At 38.7% G+C, this 23,350-nt stretch overlaps 2 protein-coding genes and 1 long non-coding RNA gene across 3 annotated transcripts; 2 read left to right on the forward strand and 1 right to left on the reverse strand.

Annotated features, from left to right (window-relative positions):
* Positions 1-1,904: 1,904 nt before the first annotated feature.
* LOC140933205 (uncharacterized) lies at positions 1,905-2,892 on the reverse strand. The gene is made up of 3 exons (XR_012165031.1): positions 2,820-2,892; positions 2,317-2,379; positions 1,905-1,995 (listed from the first exon to the last, which is right to left on the reverse strand). It is a non-coding gene; the product is annotated as an uncharacterized lncRNA (long non-coding RNA).
* Positions 2,893-4,676: 1,784 nt separating this feature from the next.
* Positions 4,677-14,283, forward strand: LOC140932905 (uncharacterized). The gene is made up of 4 exons (XM_073382400.1): positions 4,677-4,757; positions 5,050-5,115; positions 6,143-6,181; positions 13,465-14,283. Exons 1-4 carry the CDS (start codon positions 4,677-4,679, stop codon positions 14,281-14,283), a joined length of 1,005 nt encoding a protein of 334 aa, XP_073238501.1.
* A 4,658-nt stretch (positions 14,284-18,941) lies between these two features.
* Positions 18,942-20,747, forward strand: LOC140932906 (uncharacterized). Its single transcript, XM_073382401.1, has one exon. The coding sequence runs from the start codon at positions 18,942-18,944 to the stop codon at positions 20,364-20,366; it is 1,425 nt and encodes a 474-aa protein (XP_073238502.1). The 3' UTR covers positions 20,367-20,747.
* Positions 20,748-23,350: the final 2,603 nt, after the last annotated feature.

Genomic DNA, 23,350 nt, shown 5'->3' on the forward strand with positions numbered 1-23,350 from the left:
AAAGAAGAAGACTATAGAACATGGTATCAGTAATCGTTTACCTGAAGTGAAGGTCTCTTGATGACAATACCAGTTCTATTTCCTCAAGAACATTCTTGATATTGTCGCAGCTTTGACATGATTTCGTGTGTTCATGCTCACAGAGATGATCTTCAGGGTCAGACAACGCAAATACCCGGCAATGATCAGCACACTGGCTTTCTTCAGAAACGCGGATCTTGAAGTTTGTCTTAAGGTAGCTTTTACCAGCTTTCAAGCGATCTTTAACACCTTGAACCCAGGCTGAACTTTTACCTTTAAAAAGGCACGCTAATGTTACCACTCTTTTTTTAATTACTACTATTTAAGAAAAAGCCGCTCATATATGCTAAATTGCGTTAAGAGGCTAGGCCTTTGTTCAAATTGCACAGTATAAAATATATGCTTTTTACAAAAATGGTTTCGACAAACCTTAAAGAAGAAATAAGAAGTCCAAAAATTAAATTGGCCTATGAGGTTGGGTGGTTTGAGTGTTAAAGGTGCACTGAAAAATAGCATTATATAGAAACAAAATGGGAAGATTCAGGTCTCCCTGGGACAAAACTTAAATCAACCTGAGCTTACCTAGCTTTCCTAGCCTGTTTACAACGTCTTCAAGTGTATCGAAGGCTTGCGATCCCTCTGTAGCGATGTTGTCAAGTCCTGCCAAAGAGTATTTTGTGATGCTGCACAAATCTATACAATAATGACATTTTGTTGTATTTTTCTCCTCGTGTTCATACTTACTGCTTTTCTCATCCAGAGCGTTTGCTCTTTTCTAATCCCCACCTATATGCATGGCTAAAGGAATTTTCAGTTAATCAAGCTGAAGAAGTAGTTTAAACTAAGAAACATGACACAATGCATATAATGATATCTTCGTCATATCTACATGAGATAACAGAATATATAAAACCCCAATTTTTATTTCTTTTTTCGCTCTTCTTCTGATTTTGAATCATGATTTTGTTTTGATACGTACCTGTAAAATACTGAAGAGGGTTGACCTCCCATGTGAAAGGAAACCGGTTTCCTGACAGTACTGCTGGTATAAGTCCACAATCCTTGAAGCAATAACTGTCCTAACCACGTTTGGAATCTCCATCTTCTCCCCATTCGACAATTTTAGCGTTTTTGTTCCGTACGCAACATCTTGCACGAAATTTGGTCTGCTGATAAAATCTAGAAAATGGTCTACTTTGCTTGGATCCAGTCTTGCGCGTGTAATGCCTTCCATCTGTGGCACTGGTTTACCCACCCCCACCTTAGCGGCATGCCTTCTTGCCTCATCTATCGCCCAAATGCTTACTCCAGGAATAAGCAGCTGAAGTTGTGCTTTAGAGTAATCGTTTACAAATACTGACAGGATTTGCCTTTTAGTAAACCAACTGTTGGCCTCTTCGTACAATTTAATCAGGCGCGATATTTCGCTAACATCAGTATCTACACTATTTTGCTTCTCTTTTTTCTCCATATGTTTCATCAACTCTGAAAGAAATTCTATGGCTTGCCCTGGAGCAAGGCAATCCAGAGCCACTTCAATGATCTCTTTCCCCTTCTGTCTGTAATATCTCTGTGTGCTTGGTGCAGCTTCCTTCCAAGGTATACTCAACTGACGAACCACTGGATCTATCCTACCACAAGCACAAGGAGCTGAGCGGATAAACTCATTCACCGCTTTCAGTCCCGATTTCACCCATGGAGTAGAACATCATTCGTATGAAATTTCTTCTGGCAATGACTCATCTAGAGGACTACCAATGCTCACTTCATGTTCATTACATTGAGCCTAGAAAAATAAAGAGCAATGCAGATTATTAATATCTGTAAACTAATCTGTCGTTTATGTTAAGTGTTAAATCAATGCATGAGTAAAAATAAACATACCGGACACTCATCCACAAGACGATTTTCTCTAACGTTTATGAAGTCGCCTAATTCAGTGGTAGGGTTTGAATCCAAAGGAGCCGCCTGTTCCTGAAGACGTAATTAAATGATAATAAGAGTTAATGTTTATTTTCATTCAGTCATTTACATTACTGCTAGAGGAACTTCGAAATAAACTCCATTTGAAAATAGAAGAAAAAGAATAGAAGGGAAAAAAGGGGGGAAAATAAATGATTTCAAGAGAGGTATTCGAAAATTCATTGAAATAAGGAAAATATTATCCATGGTAGATGACTGTAAATGTGCGTGGAGAATTTTAAACCGTAATTTAGTTTTTATAAAAGGATGAGCAATATCCAAATACCGTTCAACGGATAGTAGGGGAAGCGTGCTTGAAAGCCGGAAACTTACCACATGGTTTTTAAGATCGCCATAAGGAGGATTCTCAACATCGCCTGTGTGTTCGGATGTCACCTGGTAAATGTAAAATATTACAAATAGGGACTTATTGAATGAAGTTCAAACGAAGGAAAGGAATTAAGGAATGAACTAACGAACGAACGGACGAACGCACATACAGGAGAATGAATGAATGAAAAAAATATATATGTGATTCAGCGATAAAGTGGGCGAGTGAAGAATTGAAGAAATGAAAGAATGAGTGGATTGATGAGAGGGACCTTAGGCAGAACTCTGAGCGATATAAATAATGTAATAATGCAATACTTTCCTCGGCTGTAACTGCCTGATTTTCTTGTAAAAAGTAAGTCTAAGACACCATGAGATCGAACTGCTGTAGTAACCACAGCGACTTTAGTTGTTTCCTCATAATTCAGACTTTGCTGCTAAATTTCCAAATAACCAAAAACATTGTGTGACCAACGGAACCACTTTTGAGGTTAATATATACTCACCTGAAGTATTTGTGTTTCTCTTTTCCCTCTTTCTTCTAAATGTAATTTTCTGCACCTGATGCATATACCTAGAATTTAAAGAACAGAATGAGTAAGTATTGGAAAAAAAAGAGAGAAAGAAAGAAAGAAGAAAGAGGGAAACTGAGTAAACCACACAGTTCACAAATACCTGATCCAATGGGCACGAGAACTCCCCAGTAAACTTGAATTTCTTTTGAAATTTCCAACGAAATCCCTCTTTCAGGCTTAGCCCTGCTTCGGCCATGAAGTGGATGATGGCATTTTGCAACCGGTCTACTTGAATTCCAGATAGTACCAAAAATATCTCTGTGCAGGGGACAGATTGTGAGCGTCTCACCATCTTCATCAAATAACCCAGCTCTCAAAAGTATCAGCTGCCATTCACCTTTGATGTTTGCTTGAGATGTTTTCAACCGTTGAAGGTGACTGGTTATATCTCTCCTGCAGCTACGGAGTGGCACGTACTCTTTGATGTTGCGATAGTGCTTCGAATTGCCACATGGTATCGACGAGTGTTTCGAAAACGAGCAAGTTAGACTTGCAGCCATAGAAGAAAATGTTAAGCCAGAATAAGACCCTGTCTTCTACAACATAGGTTTAACAACTTTGTATATGAATTCAAATGTTTTTACAGCTGTACTGAACGTTCGCGCTTTCCCGAACTCCCGCCAAAGCAATCTACATAGGGGAAAACCGCAGACCGGTTGGTTCACGGGCTCGAAACGAAGATGGTGGTAAACAAATGCACACATGTTTGTAAGACGTAGTTTCTATCGCATTATAAGACGTATGAAGACATTCGAAAAAGATATTTTCCATCCTTCAAGCAAAAGAAATAGCTTTTTGGGAATGAAAGTTACTTTTGATTGTTCTACGAGCGGGAAAATATTCACGAGACAGGTTATGGCTGTTCTCCTGCTACACGCCGAAGCCGAAGTAACATCATTTCGTCGAAAAAAAGAAGATTTACTGGGATCACAGCGGGAAAATTATTCCCTTTAGCCTTTCTCAGTCACAGAGGTATGTTTATGAAGTGCCATGTTGTGTTTTTGAGCGACCAATTATGTATCCTGTTCCGTATAATTTTTGGCTATTTTTAATAAAACGATTGTGTTGGCTCATAGTTTGTCATAGTTCCGAGGCTGACGTGTCCATAATTTCACAATACCCAGATTTTTGAAAGCGTACAACAAAAATTCAACTTATTCTCTTAACATAACCCATATTAGATTTATTGTAAGGTTTGCGAGAAATTTTAGAAATAATTTCAAAAGTGCAATATTTTTCTAGCTTCTAGAAAAGCGTTCAACTACCCTTCGGTTAGTACACGGTCACGAGAAGTAAGAAGTCTCAATCTTTCTGGTTTATACGTCTAGTCGAAGTTAAATCATTCAGTTCGACCGCCGGCTACTCATTTTTCACTCACGTCGTAAATTATTGGTGATCAAGGCATCTAAACTTCGGGAAATTTCGGCCTTGTATATTTGAAAATAGTACACCCAAGTATACTTACTCACAGAATATAAGCCAATTCTGTGATCTAGCCTGTAGCACCTTCTGCATGGTTTTGCATGGTTTTCTCGTGGACAGCCTCTTAAGACCGCTGTGTTATTCATTTCCTTCTCTTGAGCCTAAGTTACTCATTTCTTAAAAGGGCTCCGTGTTACATCCATTGTGAGGGAAAGGCAGCAAAGGGAGGAGGAGTACTCATGTCAATCATGATCCCAAGTTGCAACGCTCACGCTTATATGAAATTCTCAAAGAAAAATTTTGCGCCGTACGCAAAAAATGCGACAGCAAAAAAATATAATAACAATAAATAAATATAATGTGGGGATGAAAAGTCTTGATCGAGCAATAATTGTTAGTGACACTCTTAAGACAGAAAAGTCTGCAAGGTTCAATTCTTATGTTCGGGTCAGGGTTCCGGTTCCGGTTCCGGTCCGGTTCCGTTTCCGTTTCCGGCTCCGGCTCCGGATTCCGGATTACGGCTTTTCCATACGCCTAAGTTAAACGCTCTGCACTTATTAGTGACATCGAGGATGGAGGACTTAAAGCCCCACATTTAAATTCCCTCATTGAAACACAAAGAATACTTTGCTGCAAGAAATTGGCAAATGATCAACCGAGTGGATGGAAAACAATCCTTCTGCATTATCTGAAACCTGCTGGTGGTAAATAAGTCTTATGTTGTGACTTTGATTTAAAGAAATTGCCTATCAAATTACCAGCCTTTTATGAAGAATGCGTAAAATTTTTTGCAAAGTGCTCTGCGGTAAGTAATTTAAATATACAGGATTTAAATGGACAAGACCTGTCAAAAGTTATCCGATGGAACAACAAATTTATTCGTATTGGTGACAAGTCTGTATATTTTCGAAATCTCGCCGAGAAAGGGATCCTTCGAGTAGGTGATTTAATCTCGAATAAAAATGAACTTATAATCAAAAGCAAGTTGAGGGTCTTGCACCTTTCGCCGTTGGATGCCTTTAGGTTTGTCTCTTTAATAGACGCTCTACCAACTCAATGGCGTGAATCGTTGAAATCCTGCATCTCTACAAGTGACGCACCATTCAATTTGCATGATGAGATTAAGTTACGCTTAGGTGGTCGAATTGTTTTACTTGAAAAAACGTATTGGAAAATTGTTTATAAAGAACTTCGAAACAGAAACGTCACTCCACCAAGTGCTAAACTAAAGTTTAATGCTCATTTTGTAAATGACACTTTGAATTGGAAAAAAAAAATATCGCTTACCATATCGTGTTGCCTTGGATACAAAAACTTGCGAATTTCAGTATAAATTGCTAAACAGATGCCTTGTGACAAATACCTTCGTATGTAAAATTGGTATTTAATTATACCATCTCCAACGTGCTCCTTATGTGGTGAATCTTATGAATCCTTCGAACATCTTTTCCTGTCTTGTCATTTACTAAGAATTTCTGGTCTGAGGTTATAAAATGGCTTGTTGATCATAAGGTCAGGATTGAAAATCTTTCAGACTAAGATATACTGCTTGGTATTATTGGATATGAGGACGAGATATTTGTGAATCATATTTTATTACTGGCAAAACAATATCTATTCTCTTGTAGACAAAACAAATATTCTCCCTCCATTAGAGTTCTTATTTCCAGAATTAATACTGTTTTCTTAAGCGAGACAATGATTGCTAAGTCAAACAATATGTTGGAGGCCCAAAATATGAAATGGAACAAATATAAATCTGATCAGCATACGATCCTTTCGCCGTTTACTTCATTTATTATTAATCTTTATTAATTTTGTCATGTAAATAGAGAAGAAACTACTGGGGTGTGTTTCTTTCTTTTTTGTCAGTAGGTGTGTGAGTGTTTAGTTTTCTTTTCCTTTTTTGTATTTTTCTTACGTATTCATAAGTCAGTGTGTACAAAAGTGCAATACAAACAAAATTTAAATTCATTAAAATACAAAAAAACAAATCCAATGGACCCAGCCATTTTAAAAGCCTGGCAATAAAATGCTTTGACGGCCGATTAGTTTCATGATAACCTATTTTCGCACCAAGCAGATTTTACACCAATCAAAGGCAGCACTATGTATAAACGAAGATAAAACGTTTTTATAAGCCACCCTCATAGAAAGTGCAGGGACCTTTTTGCCAAAACATAAATATGACTTCATGGATCCAATATATCGTCAATGCAAAGGCTAACTAGAGATGGAGATGAAACACACATAACGGAAAACGTCTCCATGCCATCTGTAGCCTTCCTAGCAGACGTTATTTAACCCCGTCTGCGGCAAAACATGAACTTACACGAAATCCATCAGGAAATTGAGTAATTTTAATTCTCAGTGGACAATCAACCTTGTACTAGAATAGTCTTAAGAATATAGAATGGATTACAATACTATTCTATCAAAGTTATTGGAGCTTCATGCACCCCTTAAAACTAAAACTAATTAAAAGTTGTTCGACCTACCGTGCCTTGATACAATGATGAAATAGATTGTTTAAGAAGGTTGCGGCGTGAAGCAGAGAGAAAATGGAGAAGAACAAGGCCAACGGAGGACTTAAAAGAATTTAACGCAAAACGAAACTATGTGACTTATCTCCTAAAAAAAGCTAGACGAGAATACTATATGCAATTTATGGAGGAGAATAAATGGCTCTGATCAGGGAAAACTTTTCAAGTCTTCAAATAGGTTCTTGGGTATCAAAGAAAGTTTAGCTGCTTGTTTTCCTGATCATCTTGATAATATGTTGCTGGCGAATAATGTTGCTCATTTCTTTGTTAGGAAGATTGATAATATTGATAGCCAAATAACCTCAATGAAAATCAATGCATCAGATATAACTTTGGTGCCTTCTGACCTCATGGTGGATGAGGGTAAGATTCTTTGTACATTTCGGTATCTAACTGAAGCAGACGTCCGTGCGATCATCACGAAATCCGCGAAGAAGTCTGTAAGTTAGACCCGTTCTCTACATCATTACCTGTGAACTGCTTTGACGAGTTGCTGCTAGTGATCACTGCTCTGGTTAATTTATCAATTTTCCCAGTAAATGGAAGGATGCACTTGTTAAACCTTTACTTAAGAAGGCTGGACTGAGTATGGACTATAAGAACTTAAGGCCAGTGAGTAATCTCCAATTTGTTTCCAAAGTAACAGAGAGAGCTGTATATGACCAGTTACATAAAAACTTGGAAGACAATGACTTGTATCCTGTACTCCGGTCAGCATATAGAAAGCCGCATAGCACTGAAACAGCGCTCATCATGGGAGTTGTCAATGATGTCTTGCACAACATGAATCGACAGCAGGTTACGTTATTAGTCCTTTTGGATTTAAGTACATGATTCGCCGACTTGAGATGTCCTTTGGAATCACAGGCACAGCACTGCAGTGGCTGACGTCATATTTGTCTGATCGCTCACAACATGTCATCGTGAATGGAGAACGGTCGGAGAGGATGAATCTGTCTTTTTGGCGTACCACAAGGTTCTTGTTTAGGGCCTTTATTTTTCACACTGTATTCTAGTAAGTTATTTGAGGTAATAAAACCTCATTTACCTTAAGCGCATGCATACGCTGACGATTCTCTACTTTATCTATCGTTCAAGCCTAATAATGAAGTGAATCAATCGGAAGCCATTAAGTCAATGGAGCTTTGTATCAGAACGCTTAGAGCATGGTTGTAGATGGACAAACTCAAACTTAATGATGATAAGACAGAATTTATGATCATTGGAAGTAGGCAACAACTTGAAAAGGTTAGTGTCGCAGAATTGTCTGTTGGTGACATCAGCGTTTCTTCTGCTAGTACTGCACGAAATCTTGGAGTTCTGTTTGATCGAAATCTGAAGTTGGATGCTTAAATTACAAAAACATGTTGTACAAGTTACTACTATCTGCACAATATAAGAAAGATCAGGAAATACTTAACGTTGGATTCAGCCAGATGTTTGGTTCATGCACTGGTAATGGGGCACGTAGACTACTGTAATAGTTTACTCTACGGTCTCCCAAGAAATAATCGAAAATAATATCAATAAGCTACAGCGTCCTCGGAATATGGCTGCAAGGTTAATAACAAATACGCCGCGGTTTTGTCACATCACACCTGCACACTGTGTCAGTTGCACTGGTTACCAATAGGTGTCAGGATTAAATTCAAGGTGATACTTATAACATACATGGACTGGTTCCATATTACATACAGAGTTTAATCGAAGTCAAGGAGGAGTCCTCCTACAACCTTAGGTCAAATGATGAACTGTTACTTGCTCCACCGACGTTCAAGTCTAAAAAGACCTTAGGCGAAAGGGCTTTCCAAGTGGCTGCGCCGACTTTATGGAACAAACTTTTAAGTGCATTAAGGATGGAAACAAGCTTGAAGCCTTTTACAGCCAAACTAAAAAATTAATAGATATGATTTATAGATTTACGGTTGATGAATGACTTATCAATTAATGTTTTTAAGATAATTTCAGTTACTTAGTTTCAATGCATTTTTAATCGAATCTTATAATTTCCTTTGTAATTGTATATGAGAGAGATTTATACCAAATTTTTAGGGCTTTTTTTAGGAAATTTTACGTATAATTTTATATAATATTTTAATTTTAATTTCTTATTTATTTCAATTTTTTATTTGTTAGTTTGCTTTCTTTCCCTTTTTTTGTTGTTAGTGCGCATTAGATCATATATTTAAATGCTATTTTGCGCCTTATACATAATAAATTATTGTTAATATTGCATTCGTTTTTACATTTTTCAAGGGTTTAAAATGGCCACAAACTGATTACTGACTATTTGATTTATGAATGCCTCTACTTGACTGGACCGGCTTGTCCCGGGGGAATAAGCTAAAAATGGCCCATCTGAAAGGGTAGCCAAAGCGATTCGTTGTTGAGTGCTGAAAAGAACGCATTCGGTCTTCACAGGATGAATGCACAGCTTATTAACATAGGTCCAGGGCTGCAACTGTTTTTATTAGGTCTTTATTCAAAACAGTACTTACTGTATTTTTCCGCTTAAAGTAGGATCTTTGACTGCAGTAAACAGTTGGGCAAGTCATTGATGTAAATCGAAAACAATCTGTCAAAGCCTAGCAAAGGGTCATTCCATATTCTATGGTTTGATATAACCACAAATCCGTTAATTAGACCACCCTATTTCTGCGACCAGATTTTCATAGCCCAACGGTTTTCATATTACAGCTTTCCACTGTGTATGGCTAAATCTTACTGTAGAAGTCATTTTGATTTATTTGTTGAATAGCTGAAGAAGAACGGGTGGGGGTCTAAGCCAACCCAACTGCAGTGAAGTGAAGTGAAGTGAAGTGTAGTAAAGTGAAGTGAAGTGAAGCACTAATGAATTTGTGGCCCTCTACTAGATAATAATTTTACAATGTTTTTATAGAAGGATGAAAGTTTACATATACGAACGCCGTAATATTTTACGAATACATAGGTTTTCAGGGATTGGTTAAGTGCGGAACGCATTTATATTGGAGCGAACCGAGAAACAAACGCCCCCACCTAGCCAAAATATGAGTCTCACTATGGTTATCAGCTGGATAACAAATTCATCAAGCGTTGTCTCATAATCAAAAAAGCACCCTGGAGAGCATTCGACGAGCATAACATAACAGGCCAGAGCCCCGATTTTAAGTACTAGGCGACTTTGAAAGACGCGTGCTTCACATATTTGTGGCGGATTAGAATGCCGGCTTGGTCAGAGGCCCTTTGTTTAAAACATGGCGGGATACTCGCAGCTTAAGGCAAGTATGTGCCTTGTAGCTGTCAACATAATGCTTTTTAATTACATTCTGTCATAATTAACAAAACCCGATCCATGTTTGATCGAAAGTAATTGTACAAATCTGGTATCAGACAAACCGCTTTTAAAAAACAAAAAAACAAAACTAGTTTATGGTTATTTCTCATTAATTTCACTTTTCAAAACAAATATTTACTTTTATCAGTTTTCATGTTTCTTTCAAAACATCCTTCATTTCCGGGCGTTTCACTGTAGTCAATGAAAGACATGTTTTACCGGTCTTCTTTTACGCGGGAATATCAAAATTTCCATCTATCAAAACGCGATGAACCAAAGCTCGCAGGGTACCAAAGCGCCAAAGGCGCACGATGCAGTCCCGGTGTTTTGTGAGCACCCGTTAACAATCAGGGACACCCAACGAGGATATAGTTTAAAACCACTTAACATAGCATTGTTGAACGTATTTTAGTATTTAATCGGTAGATATAGGCATATTTTTTTCCCCTAAAAATTTTTCATCTGTTCGGATTTCCTAGCTGAAAGTCTAGTGATCCGAAAGTTATAGGGATCAAAACTTACCTTTTCGAAAATTTCAGCCAGGAAAAGGCTCCCGAAAATTCTAGGTGGCCTTTTTTAGGGTAAATACCCGTTTAAAATGGGTAATTATACCATTTTGTAGATGTTCGAAAATCCTAGGAGAGGCAGGCAAGCAAGAAATTTTACAACAAATGTTCCGAAAATTCTAGTTCTCAAATCGTCTTCCGAACAGATATTTTCCCGAAAATTGCCGTTGGGTGACCCTGAAGAATATTGAACACCAAAACTATCAAGTTTTGGTACAGCGAGAGGCAGCTAGTTTCTGTACCCAAAGGTTAGTGCATGGACAGGCTATCGAAAGAAAATAAAAGGGATGCTTGCCCAATGGATAGCAGGCCTAACTACGCAAATAAATGTCTCATCGCATCCTTGTCTGCGAGGTTAGTACTAAATTTACACTCTAGAATACATTACACAACTCAATCAGCAACACTTTGCAAGTAGAATTGGCGATCAGTGTGGGCAATTTATATTTCTAAGGGACGTCCGTCGCACAAAGGCTTAACGCGCTGGGATTTTTAGTCAATGACTGACATAAGAGTTTCCTCACAATCGACCCAGTTAGAGTGCGATAATGTGCGCGTGAACTTTGCCTACAACAGGCAATAAGTTGAATAAACCGGAAGCTGAACACCATGAATAAGTTACTAAATTACATCGCTCAGGTTTTTTTCCTTTTTTTTTCAAGTACCGGAGGGGTTTTTCGCGCATTCTGTTGCGCAGTTTGGGAGTGATATACCGAGTATCAGACAGGTAACGCACCGAAGCCACCATTTTACTCTTCTTCTACCAAACAGTTTTCCTGCAATGGTCTTAGTACTGGTCCCGTTGCCGAAACCTTGCACGAGCAAGATACGGTAATCGAGAGTCGAGAATCGAGAATCGATATTGTACTCGGGACAAGAAAAGGTCGCCGTCCAAGGAACAACTAATGCAATGCAAGAGCTCCAAGCTGCTGAGAATCGCCAATTCTGGATTACAAGCAGTGAAGGAACTCCTGACAAGCGTCCAAATTATAAAGGAACTTTGGAGGCCAGTCAGCCACGGTGATTGTCGCACCACGCATAAAGTAGAATAAATTTGTTAGCCTGGTCTTATATGTGCCACAAATCACGTAAAACTATAAAGCAGGTACCACTATGAAGTCTGGAAAATGAAAATTCAATAATACTATGGTTGACGACTGACAGTTTAAAAGAGAGACAACCTTCACCTCAGAATCTTGGGCGCGCCGCCTGTAAGCTCTGAGGGAGAGGGTAGCCCCACAATTTGGTCTATTTCAAAACAAATGACAATACAAAAATAACCTACAATAATAATTTGGATAAATGATCGACATTTTATAAGATAGACTACCTTCACCTCAGAATCTTGGGCGCGCCGCCTGTAAGCTCTGAGGGAGAGGGTAGCCCTATAATTTGGCCTATTTCAAAAACAAATGACTGTACAAAAATAACCTACAATAACAATTTGGATAAATGACCGACATTTTAAAAGAGAGACTACCATCACCTCAGAAACTTGGGCGCGCCGCCTGTAAGCTCTGAGGGAGAGGGTAGCCCCATAATTTGGCCTATTTCAAAACAAATGTCAGTACAAGGATGACCTACAATAATAATTTCGATAATGACCGACATTTCAAAACAAAGACTACCATCACCTCAGAAACTTGGGCGCGCCGCCTGTAAGCTCTGAGGGAGAGGGAAGCCCCATAATTTGGCCTATTTCAGAAACAAATGACAATACAAAAATAACCTACAATAATAATTTGGATAAACGATCGACATTTTAAAAGAGAGACTACCTTCACCTCAGAATCTTGGGCGCGCCGCCTGTAAGCTCTGAGGGAGAGGGTAGCCCCATAATTAATTTGGCCTATTTCAAAAACAAGTGACACTACAAAAATAACCTACAATAATAATTTGGATAAATGGCCGACATTTCAAAAGAGAGACTTCCTTCACCTCAGAATCTTGGGCGCGCCGCCTGTAAGCTCTGAGGGAGAGGGTAGCCCTATAATTTGGCCTATTAATTAAAAAACAAGTAACAATACAAAGGTAACCTGTAATAATAATTTTTGGATTATGATTGACATTTCAAGGAGGCTAAAATGACTGATATAGAAACCATACTGTATCTGGGATGTTCATTATACAGATTGCCCAAGCGAACACGAAGATGTTGAAGTGGAAGCTAGAATATCTGGAGTAATCCAGCGTCTTGGGCTCCTGCTAGCGAATAAGATTTTGGCGGGATTTCGACAGTGCTTGGCGGGCTTTTTGGAGAGTGATTTGTCACTAGAGGCACATCGACGCTTACATCGTCTTAAGCCAGAGAAAAAAGACTTGAATCCTTCGCCGTTTGATCAAAAAGGTCGTCCATTGAAGACATTGAATCAGATAATCGGTATTGCTGTTCCTCAAGGAGATGTGAAGTAGAGCTCGAGCTCTCGCATTCGTTTACACCGGCGACTATAAAATGTGCATTGTTGACGGCCTTTCTCAAACGTTCAAATCGAGAAGATTTAAGAATTTCTTTGGTCAGGGTCTTTTCCACGCAGAGTTCCTTCCAAACCGGAGAAAGAAGTGCCAGCAGAGAGTGTATTCCTACTTGTGGCTCCACAGCAAAAACTTGATACACCGACTCGCCGTTTTCGCTTCGAAGGTCACCAATGTTGACACGGCATACTACTCTTGAAAGAAGTGAAATAAGCCATCGGAGCACTATTTTTTTAAAAGAAAGCACTTGAAAAGAGTCTCGCTATGTCTTGATTGGCCATCCTCGACATGGCTTGTTTGGTGTGGATGCAATGGAAGCAATGCCAAACTTTGTTGAGGAGTTTAAATGCAATCCAGATGCCCCGCATTATGGTTTCAAGTCATGGGATGATTTTTTCACCAGAGAGTTTCGTCCTGGAGTTCGTCCAGTAGAATTTCCAGACAATGATTATATTGTTGCAAACGCCTGTGAGTCGGCGCCTTACCAGATAGCTACATGCGTCAAAAAGAGGGACTTCTTTTGGATTAAGAGACAACGGTACTCTTTGCATTTTATGCTGAACAAGAGTGACCTGGCCAAGAAATTTCATGGTGGAACCGTCTACCAAGGGTACCTTAGCGCCACCAGCTATCACCGATGGCACAGCCCAGTGTCGGGTACAATCTACAAAACAGAACTTGTTGATGGTTCTTATTACTCGCAGACCTATAACATTCAGGACGACCCCGGATCACCCAACATGTCTCAAGGATACCTGGCCCAGGTAGCTGCGCGAGGGATAATCTACATAATGGCTGATAATCCTGATATTGGATTGATGTGTTTCGTAGCAATCGGTATGTCAGAAGTCTCTTCAAACGAAATCGCTGTTAAAGAGGGGGACAAAGTCAAGGAGGGAGACCAGCTCGGAATGTTCCACTATGGTGGTTCCACGCACTGTCTTATATTTCGACCTGAGGTAAAAATCGAGTTTGATACTCGTGGTCAAACACCAGGTCTGGATACCGACAATATTCCAGTTAGAGCTAAGATTGCGACCGTTTATCCAACACAAGACAAGAAGAAAAGATTATAAAGAAAAACAGCTGAACTTGGAATTTGGAGTTTACTTGAACTTGATGTCATTGTTTTTGTAGAATGTTAAAACGGTCACAGGACCATAATTTATTGTATTTGAACCATTTTCCCATGATTATTTTTTGCCCGTGCGATGCAAATTTTTTGATCAGGCGCATGCAGGCAACTGAGGTCTTGAGTCCGTATCTTGTATAGAAATTATCAGTTATGCTATGTTTCTACGTTCAGTGTAAGAAATGAGAGAGGTAAACGTTAGTTCACATTCTACGCGTTATTATTACATAGGTACTGTTTTGTGGCCAGTAGAAGTAAAAAAAAAAAAACTTCAGGGTGATAATTAAAACGGACTTCCCTGAGGTATTTCATTTTTTCTTTTGCATTTAGATAATTTATATTTTATTTTATGCGGACTCATTTTAAACGACGAACTTCGAATGTGCCGCTAATGGGAAAACCTATTGCTCTCCCTCATTTACTTCAGATTCAGCACATGAGTAGCCTGCTCCGGGCGTTCAGATTGTAGAGCGCTGCGGTCAGATGGTGAGGAGCGAGTGAAATTGTACACGCCTGGAACAGGCTGGCACATGTGCAACAACTGGGAAATCTAGGGAGTTGCAATATAAGGTAAAATATATCATGGGAAGTCCAATGGGATATTTATTTAATTCGAACTGTGGTTAAAACCCAGCGTTGTCATGTAATATGTCAAGTATGAGACGTACTGTTTCTTAGAGGGTCTTAATGGGGTTAACCGATAGGCGTAAAACGGCCAAAAATTTAGTCGATAGCCGTAAAAATTGAAAAATTTTAACCGTTAGCCGTAAATAGGGTAAAAAAAGAGTTAACTGTAAAAGAAATTGTTCCCTAGAATCGCTTATGGTTGAGTTATTTATTTCCCGGCTACTTTGACTCGTGCGCACGTTAAGCCAAGCGCCTTTTAGTTTTGACCTAGACCTAGACTCCATTTCCGCCGCTCTCCCATGGAACTAATTTTTTTCCATAGGGAAAATCTGGCTTCTTGCTGGGGATTAAAATTTTGCGATTTTCAGGAGGTCGTGCCCTCGAAATACTAGTGAAACAACACCCAGAGATTTCACTGCTTGTAAAACACGTTGCCGATCGATAAACAGAAATTCCCTGTTTTTCTCTGACGCTACGGTAGACATTGCCATGCCTAGTCTCTGTACGGCTTCTTCCCATGCAATCTCGGTCAAGGCACTTCGGTGGCGTATCTGACTGTCCGTCAAAATTGACGGATAAAGTCAGGCGGATTGTTCAAATTAAAACCATTCCATTTTCAAATTAAGACGTATTACCTATCTGACGCGAATTTTCAAACGGGTGACCCATCTTTCGCCGCGAATAATCCGTCTCTAGTGTGAAAGCGGCCATTTCTGTTATAAATGAATGTCCCCCCCCCCCCCCCCCGCCAGCTGCCTTAAGTTGGGCGTTCGCGTGTCTGCTTTTGTTTTTTCATAAAGATTATTTTTAAATTGACTATTGACATTTCTATGCGTAAAACAATATTAGAAATGGAATACTTTTATAAAAAGTATGATCTATCAAATGCTAAAAATTTTCAAAAGAATAGCTTTATTTTTTCCCCAGATGATCCTAAGGCCTTTATTTTGCTTTGAAGAGACAAAAATACAGGTTTATTAACATTTAACTCCTTGGAACATTAGAAAATAATTTTTAACTTTTTTGTTGATCGTAACTGAAAAAAGTTAACCGATAGCCGTAAAAGAGCTAAAATTTTAGCCGATAACAGTAACAGCCACCTCCTAATAGAGACTTTCGTCCTATAAGCAACACTCATAGGAGATGATGTGGACCTTTTTTCCAAAAAAAAATCATTTTTTAAAAAAACTTTCATTGAAACACAAATATGATTTCATGGATCGAATTATCATGCTGAATTTTAGTGAGACTGCCAAGTTTTAGTTTCTTAGATATCCGTTGCAAACTGACGAAAACATGAGGCTCAAGCATAGGAATACCAGGGAAATATACTAATGTCTCAGCGAATATTTCTTTGTATATTTGTAAAGGTTTAAGGTCTATTTTTTCAAAACTTTTTCAGATTGACTAAATTTAGTATGGTAAATTGATGTGCTTGTTTAATAAAGAAACCTTAGAAATTGCCATTTGACGTGACATTACGAAAAAAATAATGGAAAAATAATGGATAGAGAGATCACATTCTCAGCCAAGCAGGCGCCTGTGTCGTAAATTGGCCTATTTGGGCAGCTAACTAGAACCAAAGATGTTTTAGAAGTTAAATGAACTATAGTAGGAATTTGAGCCATGAACTCAAACGTTACGATGTCGATACTCGTTATAGAGCCAACTGCTAAAGCTCAAGAGCGGTATCCGTGTTGAATAATAAAAATAATAAACTTACAGATTTTGCATGTTCTTCGAGCTATATTACCCATGGCCTTTTGATCGACGGGGCGGGACGCCCTAACCGTGGAGAGCTTTAATTAGACAAGCCAAACAAATAATGACACAAATACAATGGACTCAGCCAATTTGAAAGCCTTGCAATAAAATGCTTTGACGGCCGATTAGTTTCATGATAATCTGCTTTCACACCGAGCACCCATCAAAGGTAGCACTATGTATAAACCAAGATAGAACGTTTTTATAAGCCACCCTCATAGAAAGTGCAGTGGACCTTTTTGCAAAAAAAGGCTTAAAACCATTCATTAAAACATAAAAATGACTTCATGGATGAAATATATTGTCAATGTAAAGGCTAACAAGAGATGGAGATAAAACACACACAACGGAATTCATCAGGAAATTGAGTAATTTTAATTCTCAGTGGACAAAAACCTTGTACTAGTCAAGAATAATCTTAAGAATATAGCATGGATTACAATACTATTCTATCAACGGTATTGGAACGTCATACACCCCTTAAAACTAAAACTAAAGTTGCTCGACCTAACGTGCCTTGATACAATGATGAAATAGATTGCGCAAGAAGGTTGCGGCGTGAAGCAGAGAGAAAATGGAGAAGAACAAGGCCAACGGAGGACTTGAAAGAATTTAAAGCAAAACGAAAGTATGTGACTTATCTCCTAAAAAAAGCTAGCCAAGAATACTATATGTAATTTATGGAGGAGAATGGCTCTGACTAGGGAAAACTTTTCAAAGTCTGCAAATAGGCTCCTAGGTATCAAAGAAAGTTTGGCTGCTTGTTTTCCTGATCATCTTGATAATATGTTGCTGGCGAATGATGTTGCTAATTTCTTTGTTAGGAAGATTGATAATATTCATGGCCAAATAACCTCAAGGAAAATCAATGCATCAGATATAGCTTTGGTGCCTCCTTACCTCATGGTGGATAAGGGTAAGACTCTCTGTTCCTTTAGGTGTCTAACTGAATCAGACGTTCGTGCGATCATCACGAAATCTGCGAAGAAGTCTGTAAGTTAGACCCGTTCTCTACATCATTACCTGTGAACTGCCTTGACGAGTTGCTCAGTGCCAGTGACCACTGCTATGGTTCATTTACCATTAAAAGAAGGTTATTTTCCCAGTGAATGGAAGGATGCACTTGTCAAACCTTTACTTAAGAAGGCTGGACTGAGTATGGACTATAAGAACTTAAGGCCAGTGAGTAATCTCCAATTTGTTTCCAAAGTAACAGAAAGAGCTGTATTTGACCAGTTACATGAAAACTTGGAAGACAATGACTTGTATCCTGTACTCCAGTAAGCATATAGAAAGCAGCATAGCACTGAAACAGCGCTCTTGAGTATATTTTAATTTTAATTAATTATTTATTTCTTATTTATTTTAATTGTTTTTTATTTGTTAGTTTGCTTTCTTTCCCTTTTTTTGTTGTTAGTGCGCATTAGATCATATATTTAAATGCTATTTTGGGCCTTATACATAATAAACTATCATTATTATAGTATTCTTTTTTACATTTTTCAAGGGTTTAAAAATGGCCACAAATTGATTACTGACTTTTTGATTTATGAATGCCTCTACTTGACTGGACCGGCTTGTCCCGGAGGAATAAGCTAAAAATGGCCCATCTGAAAGGGTAGACGAAGCGATTCGTTGTTGAGTGCTGAAAAGAACGCATTCGGTCTTCACAAGATGAATGCACAGCTTATTAACATAGGTCCAGGTCTACAAATTTTTTTTATTAGGTCTTTATTCAAAACAGTACTTATGTTTCCGATATTGCAGTCAGCGTAGAAAAGGACGAAGTGAAGTGAAGTGAAGTGAAGCGAGGTGAAGTGTAGTTAAGTGAAGTGAAGAACTAATGAACTTTTGGCCCTCTACTAGGTAATAATTTTACAATGTTTTTATAGAAAGATGAAAGTTTGCATATACGAACGCTGTAATATTTTACGAATACATAGGTTTTCTGGGGATTGGTTAAGTACGGAACGCATTTATATTGGAGCAAACTGAGAAACAAACGCCCCCACCTAGTCTAAATATGAGCCTCATTATCATGGTTATCAGCTGGATAACAGTTTCATCAAGCGTTGTCTCATAATCGAAAAAAAACACCCTGAGGGAATTCGGCAAGCATAACTCTCAACTCATCAATACGCAAATGTGCTAATATTCATAATTATTTTCTAAGAAAGTAGACACACTTGATAACGGGTACCCACGCTGATGATGTTAAGTCTAAGTCTTCTACGCTGGTTTTTCTTTTTCCACGCAACACAGTCAGTCTTAAGCAGTAGGCCTTTTCGTCTTGGTCAATGGCTTCCTTCCGACTGGAACGTTACTGACGAATGGTTGGCCAACGTGATCCACGAGTGTCAATGTAAATACAAAGATAAGTTAGAAATGCTTTTGGCTCTTCACCCACAAGCTGAAGATGACGAAACAGCCCTGTGTGCACTTCGATCTACAGATACTAAAACTACAGATAAACACCTCCGTCTCCATAAACCGGTCGAAGATTTGAAGAATGCTATTCTCACCGACCACAAGATTAACATGTTCTTTCATCAAATGTTCTGGCAACAGTATCAACTCCCAAACTCTTCAGAAGGAACAAAAATTCCGTCCTGGCAATTGATGATAATAATAATCGACCACATCATGACAACAGCTCCAATCTTTAACAAAACTGCATTGGTTGGCCTTCCAATCAACGCTATCTTGAACTGGCCGATGGCTACCACCGCTGGATTTGCTGCCTTCCTGAACGACAAAGTCAACAGGTTGTTCAAGAACATTCTCAATTATTGGGGAGAGTTCCTGTCAACTCCAGGGTCTCGCTATGTCTTAACTGACCATCCTCGACATGGTTGGTTTGGTGAGGATGCAATGGAAGCAATGCCAAACTTTGTTGAGGAGTTTAAATGCAATCCAGATGCCCCTCATTATGGTTTCAAGTCATGGGATGATTTTTTCACCAGAGAGTTTCGTCCTGGAGTTCGTCCAGTAGAATTTTCAGACGATGATTACATTGTTGCAAACGCTTGTGAGTCGGCGCCTTACAAGATAGCTACATGCGTCAAAAAGAGGGACTTCTTTTGGATTAAGAGACAACGGTACTCTTTGCATTTTATGCTGAACAAGAGTGACCTGGCCAAGAAATTTCATGGTGGAACCGTCTACCAAGGGTACCTTAGCGCCACCAGCTATCACCGATGGCACAGCCCAGTGTCGGGTACAATCTACAAAACAGAACTTGTTGATGGTTCTTATTACTCGCAGACCTATAACATTCAGGACGACCCCGCATCACCCGACATGTCTCAAGGATACCTGGCCCAGGTAGCTGCGCGAGGGATAATCTACATAATGGCTGATAATCCTGATATTGGATTGATGTGTTTCGTAGCAATCGGTATGTCAGAAGTCTCTTCAAACGAAATCACTGTTAAAGAGGGGGACAAAGTCAAGAAGGGCGACCAGCTCGGAATGTTCCACTATGGTGGTTCCACGCACTGTCTTATATTTCGACCTGAAGTAAAAATCGAGTTTGATACTCGTAGTCAAACACCAGGTCTGGATACCGACAATATTCCAGTTAGAGCTAAGATTGCGACCGTTTATCCAGCACAAGACAAGAAGAGAAGGTTATAACGAAAAATAGCTGAACTTGGAATTTGGAGTTTACTTGACCTTGATGTCATTGTTTTTCTAGAATATTAAAGCGGTCACAGGACCATAATCGTATTTGAACCATTTTTCCATGGTTATTTTTGACCTGTGCGATGCAAATTTTTTGATCAGGCGCATGCAGGCAACTGAGTTCTTGAGTCCGTATTTTGTATGGAAATTATCAGTTATGCTGTTTCCATGTACAGTGTAAGAAATGAGAGAGGTAAACGTTAGTTCACATTCTACACATTCTTATTACTTGGGTGCTGCTTTGTGCTTGGCGAGTAGAAGTAAAAAAAACCTTCAGTCTGATAATTAAAACGGACTTCCCTGAGGTATTTAATTTTTTTCTTTCGCATTTAGATAATTTTTATTTTATTTTATGCCGACTCATTTTAAACTTCGAACTTCAAATGTGCCGCTAATGGGAAAACCTATTGTTCTCCCTCATTTACTTCAGATTCTGCACACGTGTAACCTGCTCCGGGCGTTCAGGTTGTAAAGCGCCGCGGTCAGATGGTGGGGAGCGAGTGAAATTGTACACGCGTGGAACAGGTTGGCATATGTGAAACAGCTGGGAAATCTAGGAAGTTGCAATATAGAGTAAAATATATCATGTGAAGTCCAATGGGATATTTATTTTTGAATAAATATCCCACACAAAAACCTAGCAGTTGTCATGTAATTTGTCAAGCATGAGACGCAGTGTTTCTTATAAGCAACACTCATCGGAGGTGATGTGGACCTTTCTTCCAAAAAAATCTTTTTTTTTTAAACCTTTCATGGAAACACAAATATTGTTTCATGGAGCGAATAATCATGCTGAATTTTAGTGAGACTGCCAAGTCTTAGTTTCCTAGATATCCGTTGCAAACTGACGAAAACATGAGGCTCAAGCATATGAATACCAGGGCAATATACTAATGTCTCAGCGAATATTTCTTTGTATATTTGTAAAGGTTTAAGGTCTATTTTTTCAAAACCTTTTCAGATTGACTAAATTTAGTATGATAAATTGATGTGCTTGTTTAACAACAAAAAAAAACCCTTAAAATTTGCCATTTGACCTTGGCAGTGGGAAAAAAATAACGGATAGAGAGATCACATTCTCAGACAAGCAGGCGCCTGTATCCTAAATTGGTCTATTTAGGCAGATAACTAGAACCGAAGATGTTTTGGAAGTTGAGTAAACTTTAGTAGGAATTTGAGCCATGAACTCAAAACGTTAAGATGTCGATACTCGTTATAGAGCCAACTGCTAAAGCTCAAGAACGGTTCCGTATTGAATAATAATAATAAAAAACTTAGAGATTTTGCATATTTTTCGAGCTATATTACCCGTGCCCTTTTGATCGACGGTGCGGGACGCTCTAACCGTGGGGAGCTTTAATAATTAGACAGGCCAAACAAATAATGGCACAAATACAATGAACAGTCTTTTCGCAGATACCCTGACTGGTTTTTTAAAGGATGATCTCTCTCTAACAAATTTTCTTAAACTTATAGAAGATTATGAAACTTGCTCTGGCCTAAAGGTTAACCACGAAAAGGCAGTGCTTTTGCTGATAAGTAAGCTGGCCGGTACCGTACAAGAAACCGCTCTGAACAACGTAAAAATTAAACGATCAGTTAAAATCTTTTAGGAGTACATTTTACCTATGACATTCGCGCGAAACAAAAGCTAAACATCCATGAATTAATCAGCTCCATTCAACGTACGAATCTGGAGGTGGAGAGATCTGACTATCATAGGGAGAATTCAAATTATCAAAACCTTTTTTTATCCCTATCTTTTATATTATTGATATTTTATATTTTTGATATTATAGGATAAAGAATTTGTGAAAGAAGCAAACAAAATTATATTTGATTTTATCTTGAAAGGAAAGGATAAAGTTAAAGGGCTTATGGAAAAGCGGGAATCCGGAATCCGGAACCGGAGCCGGAACACAGTGATCGTGATACCAAAGGTATACTCAGATTAGGAAAGTGACTTGCCAAAAAAAAGGTAAGTGCATCCTACTGTTTTTCCTAGCAGTCATAAACTGTGGCTACAGCTGTAGGTGGAGCAATTTTCGACAGATCGAGACTACAACTAATCAGAAGCCGATTGACTGCGAAAAACAGCCATAATAAGTATGTGATGTTTAAGACCGCTGTGTTATTCATTTCCTTCTCTTGAGCCTAGGTTACTCATTTCTTAAAAGGGCTCCGTGTTACATCCATTGTGAGGGAAAGGCAGCAAAGGGAGGAGGAGTACTCATGTCAATCATGATCCCAAGTTGCAACGCTCACGCGTATATGAAATTCTCGAAGAAAAATTTTGCGCCGTACGCAAAAAATGCGACAGTAAAAAAATATAATAACAATAAATAAATATAATGTGGGGATGAAAAGTCTTGATCTAGCAATAATTGTTAGTGACACTCTTAAGACAGAGAAGTCTCCGAGTTTTAATTCTTAGGTTCGGGTTTGGGTTCCGTTTTCGGTTCCGTTTCCGTTTCCGGCTCCGGCTCCGGCTCCGGATTCCGGATTCCGGCTTTTCCATACGCCCAAGTTCAACGCTCTGCACTTATTAGTGACATCGAAGATGGAGGACTTAAAGCCCCACATTTAAATTCCCTAATTGAAACACAAAGAATACTTTGCTGCAAGAATTGGCAAATGATCAACCGGACAATCCTTTTGCATTATCTGAAACCTGCTGGTGGTAAATTAGTCTTATGTTGTGACTTTGATTTGAAGAAATTGCCTATCAAATTACCAGCCTTTTATGAAGAATGCTTAAAATTTTTTGCAAAGTGCTCTGCGGTAAATAATTTAAATATACAGGATTTAAATGGACAAGACCTGTCAAAAGTTATCTGATGGAGTAACAAATTTATTCGTATTGGTGGCAATTCTGTATATTTTCGAAATCTCGCTGAGAAAGGGATCCTTCGAGTAGGTGATTTAATCTCGCATAA

The sequence above is a fragment of the Porites lutea genome, chromosome 4 (genome assembly GCF_958299795.1).
Source record: "Porites lutea chromosome 4, jaPorLute2.1, whole genome shotgun sequence".
Classification (NCBI taxonomy): Eukaryota; Metazoa; Cnidaria; class Anthozoa; order Scleractinia; family Poritidae; genus Porites; species Porites lutea.

Excerpts from the sequence above, each read along its gene's own strand:
- LOC140932906 (XM_073382401.1), top strand. The coding sequence starts at position 18,942 with ATGTTAAGTCTAAGTCTTCTACGCTGGTTTTTCTTTTTCCACGCAACA.
- LOC140932905 (XM_073382400.1), top strand. The coding sequence starts at position 4,677 with ATGAAAAGTCTTGATCGAGCAATAATTGTTAGTGACACTCTTAAGACA. Across the intron at positions 4,758-5,049 it reads GGTTCAATTCTTATGTTCGG|AAATTGCCTATCAAATTACC; the intron begins GTCAGGGTTCCG and ends TTTGATTTAAAG. Across the intron at positions 6,182-13,464 it reads TGTTTCTTTCTTTTTTGTCA|TCTCGCTATGTCTTGATTGG; the intron begins GTAGGTGTGTGA and ends ACTTGAAAAGAG.